Here is a 12,794-nt window from a genome sequence, read left to right as displayed (position 1 = left end):
TTTGGCAAAACCTTTCGGAATTTTCGGTCCTCAATGCTTTTCAACTTCGTACTTTACTTGCCTTTTCAGTTTTTATAATTTGAGCGTCACTGATGAGTCTTTTGTAGAAGAAACGAACGTCTGGCGTGCAAAATTTTAATCCTAGTATCCTTAATGAGTTTATTCACTTAACTGTATAATTAGCGTTTTGAGAAAATCGAAACTGCATTTTATTTAAACGGACATTATCTTTAGTTAAATATCAGATAAAAAAACCTTATCTAATTAGAATAGTAATATGGTTATTTTCATCAACATACAATGCTAATAAAGCATATTTAAAAATATATCAATGTACATACGTTAAACCATCATTGCACTTTTAATCTTTTAACTTAGCGATGTGTCTCATCTCACTTGAGACTTTTGTCGATGCATAAATCGCAGGATACGCTTACACTTTTAACGAACTGAAGGCGCTGCGTTCCGAGTGCAACGATTTGTTTGATTTTGATTTATTCAAAATGGATTTACGAGTTTAGATAATCTAACTTCTGTTGTCTTTAGTTACTCCTTTATATATTCATTGCTGCATAAGTTTGACAAGATGAAAAAAATCGATTTAGACTTCCTTTCAATACATGACTAATAAAAGTTGTGAAAACACCCTGACCGTATACTAAGCTTTACGCGTTTTCGGCATGACAAAATTGGTATTTCAAAAGAGAAAACCATCCTCAGATTTATATTCAAACATGATCGAAAAACATACAGCAACCAACGGCAACCACTTGATTGTGACAATGTTTAACATGTATGCGAGCGATCAACCCTCCCTTAATCCGTGTCATTGGTGTGAAAACTCAAAATAAGAGCAAACTAAAAACATCCACTGAAAAGACAAGTTAAAGGCATATGAAACGAGTTTCCGGAAATTATAATGCTAAGGAAATAATTGAACCAATGCATGTTAATATACTAAACTAAGTCCTCTATGCACGATTTTTACAATTTTTACGAATTCATTACATATAATCAACAAAAATGTATTCATCCAGTGAAAACTTTCCCTGCTGATAGACTTTTGTGTATTATTGCCGAAGTTTTCCGAACATGTCCTCAATAAATTATCAACCAAACTGGTGGAGCACGTGGAAAATAAGTGAGATGATAGACATGCAATGTTTATTCTTTTTTAATATTTTTTCTATGCGTTTCTATTTGTTGATTAAAATTTTACATTACAGTTTTTGATTCACTAGTTATACTTTTCAGGTGACACCCTTTTCAATACCTAAAATAAAGAGAATATGTGCAAAAAATCTAAAAACTAAATATTTGACCAATCCTACTGCTAGCAGTAAAATATGATTCAATATTCCGTATATTTTTGTGCTCAATACAACGTACAATTCTTTTTCACAATTGATGCTGTCCAAGTCCTAGCTAATGCTGCTTTTGTATATTTGTTGACTGAAAGAGAAGTTCTGAAATGAATATTAAATATTAAGTTTTTTATGTTCAGTTTTCAGTCAATTTTCCGATTATTGTAGTAAATAAAGTAAGGTTCACCCACTTCACGTGCTGTTAATTAAAATAAAATTATGTTAATATGAAAATAAGAAGATGTGGTATGATATCCGATGACACAACTCTCTACCAGAAATCTTAGATACTTGAGTTACTCAATTGGTGCACTTGATTTCCTCCTTTTTGGCGGGATTTGTTTTGCTAAATATTTAGGTTCCTATATAAAAAATCATCGACATACCAGAGCTAAGCAGTGTGTATGCCAGACGCACGTTTCGTTTACAAAAGACTCATCCGTCACACTCGAATCACAAAAGTTGAAGAAAATTGATGACCCGAAAATCTAAAAGGTTTGGCAAATACTAATGCTTTTTATTGTTGTTTGTCTTTCATTTTTGGCCTTGGTGTTGTTTGTTTGTATTGAACGTTTGATTTTCGATTGGCCCTTGGTATGTTTTTTTTTAAATTAACCAATACAAAAAGTTTGTAAAAATGACTGAATAGAGACTGGGTTCACTGCAAGCGAAATGTCTTACCTGTACTTATATACCGCCATGCCAATGTATGAAAAAGAAACTTAACCATACATTTACGTTCAGACATTTCAGATATTGTGCAAATCTAAATAACCATTTAAATAAAGGCAAAAGTAGTATACCGCTGTTCAATAGTCATAATTCGAATAAGCAAAAATAAATCTCAGTAACAAACTAAAACCGAGGGAAACACATCAACTATAAGAGGAAAACAACGGCACAACAGAAACACTGAACTACAACAAAAGCAAACGCCAACATACATAGAAACGGACTGTAGATAACAACTGCCATATTCCTGACTTGGTACAGGACATTTTAAGAACAAATGGTGGGTTGAATCTGGTTTTATGGCTAGCCAAACCTCCCGCTTATATGGCAATGTGAAAAAATACCGATAAATTGACAACACTACGTGACAGGAATACAGTAAAAACAAACGCAAGAACACTCAGCACAGAGAAATACATAAATACATAATATAATGGTACATTCATGTTCTAGTGTTTGCGACAATCAACATATAATCGACGCAAACATATCAAACCAGCATGTATAATATCATCTCTGCGTGAAGAACTTTCAAACAAGGTTTCGTTAAATAAGCTAAAAATTAAAAATGAATCATTTAAAAGGGTTAATAACTGACACAATGGCTACTAGTTATTGCATAACCAGGAGTATCATTATATTTTCACATAAAAATTTGCATATTTATAGGGATAAAAAGTAATTATTTAAATATTTATTGTTGGAGATCTCCGAATAATTCAGAAGTTTACCGAGTTCTACATGTTCTTCTGTAATGAAATCCCGGTAATTTAGGCAAAGCACCCTTACAATATTTTTATATATTTGCAGATCTTTTAACATATATTTTTCATAATTTTCAGGTCCACCTGGAACATGGAAGTCGTGGCATGCATTCAGATATGCACAAGAATTTTCAAAAATGAGAGAAAAGGACACTAATTCATTAATTTGGCGGATAGATTGCAATTCTGAGTTGAATATCTACAATTCTCTTACCCGTTTAATGAACTACTTAAAAATACAAGACATCAGCGCAGACCTTCGGATACAAGAAACAATAAACAATATGCTATTGCGCGCAGTAGCAGTTTTGGAAAGCAACAATTTCAAGAACACAAAGCATCTTTTTATTCTGCTTGGATTTATATCCCCACAAAAAAACTTCATACATAAGTTCTTAAAGAAGCTGAACGATTTTGAGAATATATCCGTTATTGTAACTACGAGTGAGCCGTTATTTAATGACTTTGACAACATTGTTGTTAACCTTTATGGAATGACAGAGAATGAGGCTATTAGATATTTAAACGTTGATGATACGTTAGATGAGAAAGCAAAAGAATTGGCAAAAAGATTGAGCTATTTGCCAGGTGGTCTTGCATTTGCTAAAACGTATATACACACAACAGGAATAAGCATAGACAGTTATCTTGAAAGACTTGAAAAGATAACCACCATTGAAGAATATGCATCCATAAAGGCTTGTGAAATGGTTATTGTAAAAGCGGAAGAGAATATGTCGGTCGAGGAAAAAACTATTTTTTCGCTCATTTCATATTTAAACACAGATAATATACCTCTCTTCATTCTTAAATCTCTTTTGCCCGAAACCTTGAATAAAGATGAAAAAGCAATAATAATGGACAATTTTCTCCGAACCTTAGAAAAATATTCTCTGGTTGTTATTAAGGGTAACGATGAGCAGCGAGTGATAAGTGCTCATGAATTTACTTTCATGGTAGTGAAAGCATCAAAAACCTGTGCCGAAAGAAATTGTCATCTCAAGAAACTTCTGAATTTCTTCATGTGTTTTATAGATCTAGATGCAAGATGGTTAGAAGTTATTCACAGAAACGTTCTGTTATTAGAACATGCAGAGGCCTTTTTATCACATTTTGTAGGTGAATTCCCGATTTTGTTACATGAAACGAAAGCAAAACTTTGCTATATATATTGTGCAATAGGAATCACATATAGATTGTATGGAAATACTGAATTGTCCGCTAATACGTATCTAGAAAAGGCAAAAAGTACAATGTATGAAACATTCTTAAGTGGTCAGCACATCCAGTTTTCAGATATCAAGACTGATGATCCTTATACCACAATGAATGAGTATCTCAATGGAAACGGAGTACTTCAAGAGAACTGTGAAATCATCTTCAACATACTGGTTGAAATAGGAAAAGAACTGCCTCTTAAATTCATTGATACATTCATTGAAAACAAATATAGACACTCAAGGATCATCGATCTATTACGTAATTATGGTGGACTTTGTACCAAAGATATACACAATAATCAATTATCAGCAGAGGTAGTAAGCACACTTAGAAGTAAGAACCTAATTATGGAGAGTAAATATATAGCAGAAACTTTTTTAGTTGAACTTCTGATTAGGATTCTTTACAATTCTAGTAAGAACAAATGGCTGATGCAAATTTCCAAAGACAGCTGCTCAATACCGGAGACGGAAAAAATGCGTGATGAATTTTCTAGCACGTACGTCCCTGTTACGCCAGAAAGTTTAGTGGAACATCAGCTAGCCCACAGTCTTGCACAGTTATTACAACAACATTTGAGCTCATTGCCGATGCAGCACGATAGAATCAAATCCACACAAAATACCGTGAGATCCTTTTGTCCGGTCTTCAGGCAAGTAACACATCGTAGTGGTGTATTATATATGCTGAGATCATTTTCCAACCCCGATCGGTTATCATATTTACTTAAAGAAGCAATTGAACTATTGAACGACATTGATTCTAATATAGAAAGCACAGGTTTTACTGAGTTTGGAGTAGTTAAACGCATTGGAGATTCAAGTCTCTTTCAATCTGTAATGATTGAAAGAATTAAAATGGAGTGTCATGAAAAACTATATAAACTAGAAAGACCAGACGAACTCATGAAAGGCAATGTTAAGAATAAACAAATGTTTGTGGAACCAAGTATACCAGAGGATGAAAGTATTGAGGAATGTAAAAGTTTTGGCAAAACCAATTTACCAAACATGAAAGACGCTATGAAAAGTAAGAACTTGGATAAGCTTAATACACCAGGTTATGGTAAAGCTCTTTCAAATCAAAACTTAAAGAAAGCATTGTCAATTGCAAATGAGTTAGAAAAGAACATTGACGACATGACATCGTGGAAAGCTCTATCAGGAATCCATTTGAAAATTGCACAAGTGTTTAAGCTAACTGAAACAGAAGAGAACATTCGAAAAGCCAAACATCATTATAAAAAGGCCTTCGACCGAGAATATGAAAGCAATAATACGAGACTAACCCGTTTTCATTTAAAGGCAGTCGTCCAATACGCTGAGTGTTGTATTCAGTTTCCAAACGAAGATGATTTACATCTTGCAAAGCAGTTATCAAAGGCAATGCAACATCGATTTCGATCAGTTAAAACTGGTACTCTTTTTGAGGAAGTAATCAAGGACATTGACAAGTGTTTGGTAAGTATGCGATACCAATTTTGCATCAATCTATTTTCCGACGTCCGATTCGTCAGCCATTAGGAACATTACACGAAGACTGTGTTTATCAAAACAGAAAATTTGTATGAAATCTTTGCTAGAACGTTTTGATGAATAAATTTAGTTTGTTATTTTTGATACAAAATAATGTGATTGAAATTAATCCAATGCATAGTAAATGACTGTACTCTACTTAAGTTGTAACCTTTTCATAACAGAACACAAAAGAAAAAATTGTAAACAGACTCGATCTATATTATCATTATTATGATTTTAAGCTATTTAGTAATTAGTATTTAAGTAAAGCAAAAAGGAAAAAGGAAAAAAAAACCTCGAGGCTTATTATATTTTACACAAAAGACTCGATGGAGATAAAAAAGACAAAACAAAAATCATAAGTAGAAAAATACATTACCATGGACAAAAAGAAACACAACGGAAGTCTATAAAACACTATACATAAAACCAAATAAAAAGGCATGGTCTCAGGTGTCACCCATTGTTCTACTCATGGCAAGTAATTATTCGGTGAAAAATTGGAAGATGTCATAATCGACGAAGAGATGACGATATTGATACTACGGGCAATAGCATATCCATGATCATATGTGACACAGATATTCCATATCGGTCAACCAAATCATGATGGCGAAAATGAGCTTCTCGAAGGATCAAATTAGTAATACACAAAACTTTTGTTTCTAAAGTTTCATGTAATGTTATGATGCAATAAACAGTACCAGGTATTATACCAAATTCAGGGATAACATTACACGAACTATACAAATTAAAAAGTAAAGATATGAGTGTACAAAATGACTAAAACGTATATAGATAGTTACAGTAAATATGGAATTCTGAGATATTGTAATAATTAGGTAAGATACAACTGAATCTAAATTGCATTAATTCGATTTCATAATTCTCATAATTTTTACCTATTATGTCTGTTTGTTTTGTTGACACATTGTTGTCAATATAATCGAATTTTATGTGACTGTCATACAAGTGAGAGGTTTAGCTAGCTATAAAACCAGATTTAATCCACTATTTTCTACATAAGAAAATGCCTGTACCAAGTCAGGAATATGACAGTTGTTATCAATTAGTTTGATGTGTCTGAACTTTTGATTTTGCCATTTGGTTAGGGACTTTCCGTTCTGGATTTTCCTTGGAGTTCGGTATTTTTGTTATTTTACCTTTTCGCTTTCTAACGTCTCCTTTCATCTTCTGAAGCATATTTTTTTAAATTGCATTACACAATCTTGTTTTTATACTATTAAACAATAAATTAAAAAATAAATTCGAGCTCTAATTTATGCATCCATATTACCTGGATTTTGACAATTTCCACTTAATGTCTTTGTTCCATTTGACAGGTTACACTTACACAGAAAAAGCAATCAGTTTGTTCCTCTACAACAAAGATAAAACCGGAAGTTCATAGCAAATCAACCCAGGATGACGATTATGCGTATGTATACGATTTAGACAAAAAGCAAAATGACACGAGTAGGCATTTTGCATTGTTTCTTCATAATCCGATGAAAAATTAAATGTGTGTAGTATTACACTTATGTTTATAATTAGCCTTTAGAGAAACGAGGCATGCTTGTATGCTCTGATCTTCCCCTTTATTTTCTATGATAAGTAAAACAAAGCAATCGGAATTTAACGATGTAAATATCTATCAAATCCATTTCGAATATACAAATCAAAAGAAAAAAAATTAAGGTAATCCCATGAACTCTAAAAGGAGCATGACCGATTGTGCGACACGGGTTAGTGTCTCCGTCTGTAAATGCATCTCCCGCTATATTAGTTCGGACTGAGACAAAATGTAATGATAGGGAATAGGACACAATCGGTAAACTTATCGATCAAACGACTTTTATAATGTATGTAGGTCTTAGACCGGAAGATAAATGTTTTGAGAGCTAAAACATAGACACATAGTATCGGTCAACAAATTTGTGATGGTGACAAAAAAACTCCTTTTCCCTCGTAATTTTGGCGTTATAAGCGTACACCTGTTAATGCAGCCTATATAATGAGGATATTTTCGCGCGTAACATATAAATTGAATTATGTAAACCCCACACGATGTAGCAGAAGATATGTTATACTGAGGGGTGAGCAGTTGACAATGGGAAAATTGTTTCATGTGTCAAAGATCTAGATCATAGTCAATCTATATAAATTTTAACTAAGAGATCTAGTTTCAGTATTACATGTATCTGTAATAAGTTGAAAGGGATATATGAATTTCAAACATTTGTTCAAGTGTGGGTTATTGAGCGACAGGAGATTATAAAAAAAACAACAAAGTTATTATAAAACACCCATGCAACCACGCATCCCATATTGCTTGATAGGACCCGACACTACTTTAGTGTTTCGGCAGTTAAAGCTTGGGATGGTCATCTTAAGAAGCATTATTTTAATATAATCAAATATGAAAATTATTCATGTATATATTGATATATTCATATTTCAATTCTTCATCAATAGATCTAGATGCTAGGCGGTGTTGTCGTAGAAGTATGAAGTGAAAAGTACTGGTTCCAACCCCGGTCGGGGATGGCGTAAAGAATCAGACCTACTCTAACATTGTTAGGTTGATTTTCTAGACACTTTAAAAATATTCCAACGCCTGGTATTTCTTAATCATACGAAATCCGATGGACAAGGTATAATTTACAGTTGTCACTACACATAGCCAGACATACATATATATAAATTTACAAAGATTGTATGGCTTCTGAAAATAGGATAACATCCTGCAATTATACTTAAGAGATGAGTAGATGATCATTCCTGTACACTTAAAATTACTTCGTGTATTGTGTTAGACGACCTTGTTTAATTTCTACGAGAAGGTAACACCTCCCGAAACGAAAGCTGATTTTTTTCAGTTATAGTTAGAGGAGGGGATAAGGCGTCTGCGCAATGCTAGGCGGTGTTGTCGTAAAAGTATGAAGTGAAAAGTACAGGTTCCAGCCCCGGTCGGGGAGGAAGTAAAGAATCAGATCTACTCTCACATTGTTCGGTTGATTTTATAAACACTTTATGTATATATATATATAATTAGTCTCAAAATTAGCCCAACATTGTGAGGTCTTCAAATTTTGCGTAAGCAAATTTTGTTCTTCCCTCAGCGGAATTCGAACCCTTGCTTCTAGACATTGTGGCGACACCGCTTGCACCGTGTCCAGCGCTCTAGACCACTCGACAGCCTAGGCTACATAAAAATATAGCTTTCGGTGGTCGATGTAATGCCTTTCCTCGTCGGCTTTACCTAGGGTTGTAACACATTACATGATGTATAGTGGCAAGTAGATGCTGTACCTTTCAGATCAGCTATTCTGTCTGTCGTAAAGGATGATAATGTTAATTACCATGCCGCCACATCAAATTTTAATTTTATCATTCACGTCTAAACATGTGACAACTTCATGACAGGTATTCTCTATCGGATAACTCATGGATTCGAACCCTTGCTTCTGTGATGTATATGGATAGATAGATAGATATTTGAAATAAAATTAACATCAAAATAAATACAATTGTTCGGATGTTTCCGGCTTTTTGGAAAAGAAGCAATTCTTAACTATTTGGTTTTGGTGTGAATGCTTGAATATTTTTATTAATTATAAATATTCACGAATAAGGGACTGTAACATGAAATAAAACATAGAATAGTTAAACTAACAAAACGTTAATCATTAGACAAAGGAGATATTTTCGGATATCTTTTATTTTAGACTGACAAGCGATACCGTTCGTTTATATTTTTACTCCTTCTAATGCATTAAATCATTTCTGTCAGGTATAAGTAAATTGATATATTCGACTTAATCATATCCTAAAGCACACATCAAGAGCAACCCATAAACTGATACTATGAATTTACCATATTTCGAGTGATACCTACAATGTTGACGTTATATACTTGGTTGTCGGTTGTTCTGTTGTACTGTTTTGTGTGCCGTTTAAACCTAGTCTGAACCTGCGTAGGTGCATGTAATTGATTGAGGTAACTTGTAAACTAAAGATTTTCATTTTTTTTCTCTTCAATTGTTTCGGTTCTGTACATCCTTGACTTTCAAATATTCGACTCTAAACGTTCCTGATGGAGGTCAACCTAGAAATACGCGTTGGACTCATGAAATTTATAAAGTGTTGTTTTTGATTTTTTTTTCATGCACTGAGGGTAATGAATTTCTATTTACCGATAGACTACTTTTGTCACAATATTACTTTGATTATTTTACTGACTGCTAACTTGGAGCCAAAATAAAGAAATATAATAATCAAATAATATTCTCAGAAAGTATAATGCTAATTGATAGCTTTCTTGTATTACAGTGATGAAGAAACATGGTTGCTAAAAGAATTAAACAGAAAAAAAGATCGACTTGATAAGTATCTGAGTACACTTCGTGAGGATTACAAACAACTGAAATGTGACATAGAGATGATTGAATTGGAAAAAACTTCAGTAGAAAAGGAGATAGCTCATATTGAAATTCAACAACAAAAGTCGCTTATATAAACATTAAATGACGTTATAAGATTTGCCTTTTGCCTGATAAAACAGTCTTGGTTACAATGTACAAAGTTATAGATTACCAGTGTTTTAATACAATGACGGTGTATGGATTCAATGAATTGCAAATTAAATGTTTTGTTTATTTATTATCATAACATATTTAGATAAGTTGGACTTGTGTAGCAAAATTGATGCAGATGTGTTTTATACGTCTGTCAAAAAGAAAAAAATATGGTCCATGTATGTTTTTTGTAGTGGTCTTTACACATTTTGTTTCTAATCCTGATAAGGTATGTTCTTAATAACCCGATCTATGGTCATTTGAATACAATTGTCTTAGGAAATTATTGTAAACAAAATGCCTAGCAATAATGCATAAAAAGTAAAGTGGTTTAATATATAGTTACTGTTTTACTGTATATACTGTATATATCATTGATATAATTTGAATTAAGATTAAAACAACTATCGGAAAGGGCTGTTACATTATCCTAAGTCCTGATCGTGTTGTCATTTTACGAAATGCACATTTTTGTGGGATAAACAGCATAAACATGTACCCATTTTTGTCAGTTTAACATACTAACTTCAGTACGCGTGAGGAGCACGCGCGTTTGTAAGAGCATAATTGACTGTTGTATAAATCTATCGTCGTATCACTCTGTGATGTGGCGCTTGATGTTCTCATTTGAATTCCAAAAACAGTTCTGATTTTTATAAATTATCAAAAAATTAAATATATTGAATTAATCTTAATCAGAGTTCTTATACAATTAACAGAATTTATAAAATATCTTAGATTAAGTTTTATAAAACCTACGACATAAGAGCCTTCATATGTTATGTTTACTGATATCGCTTAAGGATTTTGTTTTGCAGCAGCTAACGTCCATTCATAACACAAATATGCAAATTTTAGACAGAGTGTCTCGTGATAATGAACTTTACATAAATGGTAGACAATTTGTGTCCCCGATTTGCCACTTTTAAATATAATGATGTTTTCTTCTTACTATTTTTCTTTCGTTTTACGTGAACCAAATTAGGGGTTCAATTCTAGTACATTGACCATGGTACTTTCAGATTTTTTTAGAATCATGATATTCGCGATAGCTAATATTTTCATTGCATTAACATTGTTCCTACTTCTAATAGTAATGAAGTGATATTTGTCTTGAAATTTGTCCGAGTTTGCACAGAATCTGTAGTCGTTACATTTGTATATTACTTAAGGTAGTTCACGTTTATGCTTTCAGTAGTCATTATGGGACTTAATTTGTTGTAACATTATGAAATTATATGATGAGAAATGAAGTGCAATTTGCGCTTTGTCGCTTTTGCAAATCACTTATATCATTAGAATCAGGTTCCCAGCTGAGGCTGTGTACATATTTTGTTATCAGCTACAGCCTGATAATGAAGAGTGATTGACATTTTATAAGTCGTGAATTTCGTCTGTAGCAAATAATTTACCTTGTCATAACATAACTAAATGAATGATTCTATCTGTTTGAAAAATGAGAATATATTTGTAAGGAATGGTAATGCTTGACAGAAAGTTAGCATTCTTTGATGTCGTTTAAAGCAAAAGAAAATGAAACAAATCGGTTGTAAACAACTAGATACGACTGTTTAATGTCCAAATTCATGACAATTAAGGTTAATAAGCATATGCAGAATAACGTTGATTTTGTTAATTGTTTAACAAAATCTGCTTTCTCTAACATGCAAGGTGTTGAATATATCAATATTTGAAAGTACATGCAGGCAAATACATAAAGTGCCTGTATTAATGAGGGCTAGGTATATAAGGTAAAACAGATAACAAATTGCTTAATGCTTTTCAACTATTCCGCATGATGTTTGCCATTGATAAAGACAACAATAGTTTAACGATGTTCAAATCTCATTAATCGATTAGGAAGACTATACATACAAAAAACTGATGGGATCGCAGTAACTTCATAAACATGAATGAATTGAGACCGGCTATGTTGACGGGATAAGCGTCTCCTGCTTTGATGCAACGCGTGCCATGAAAATCCACACTCAGTAAAAATGTATCAATGTTTATCAGTTAGTTTTTCTGTTTCGGTACATGTATATGATTAATGTAAATACCCAATCTTTTAAATGTAAGCATTATTTTAGCATACAACTGATTGTGTCTATTACGGTAAACATCACACTGGATGATATTGGTCTTCTACTGTGACTTTATTTAAATCGTCGAACATTGTTTTCAATTAGTCTTGATGTTTTGGCTTATGATTTGGTTGTATATCAAGACCTATAAATGAAAGCATTACTAGTATCTCGATATGCAATTATCCCTTTTTGATATCTAGGGTAAGTGTCCTAATAAGTTTTCATATCAATCTACAGTGTTATGAGTTCAAACACCATAAATTTGTAATCCAGTTATGTCCGTAACCTATATATTAAGGCGTAACGTTTTCTGAAACATACAAGATCATTTAAAGTCTGAAACAAAGCCTTCATTTAAAAGTCTTCATATCTCGGAAAATGATAAGTCATAACATCAATACTGCATTACTACCATGTACGACAAACGCATAGAAGTCAAAATAGATGCCCACATGCTGGTTAGATATTTACCGTATCATGTATACATTATCATGTGTAATGTTTATCCTAACATATATCACCAGGTGAAATG

At 32.8% G+C, this 12,794-nt stretch overlaps 1 protein-coding gene across 1 annotated transcript in view; it reads left to right on the top strand.

Annotated features, from left to right (window-relative positions):
- Positions 1-10,754, top strand: part of LOC127719769 (uncharacterized) — a 28,339-nt gene extending 17,585 nt beyond the window's left edge. Inside the window, exons 4-6 of the mRNA XM_052226032.1 lie at positions 2,939-5,541; positions 6,942-7,036; positions 9,931-10,754. Of these exons, the coding sequence (XP_052081992.1) occupies positions 2,939-5,541; positions 6,942-7,036; positions 9,931-10,117 (2,885 nt within the window). The 3' untranslated portion in view covers positions 10,118-10,754. The remainder of the gene's footprint in view (positions 1-2,938; positions 5,542-6,941; positions 7,037-9,930) is intronic.
- The last annotated feature ends 2,040 nt before the right edge of the window (positions 10,755-12,794 follow it).

Source organism: Mytilus californianus, unplaced genomic scaffold (assembly GCF_021869535.1).
Source record: "Mytilus californianus isolate M0D057914Y unplaced genomic scaffold, xbMytCali1.0.p SCAF_11, whole genome shotgun sequence".
In the NCBI taxonomy this organism is placed as follows: Eukaryota; Metazoa; Mollusca; class Bivalvia; order Mytilida; family Mytilidae; genus Mytilus; species Mytilus californianus.
The sequence above is the reverse complement of the archived record's forward strand: the minus strand, read 5'-3'. Positions and strand labels throughout refer to the sequence as shown.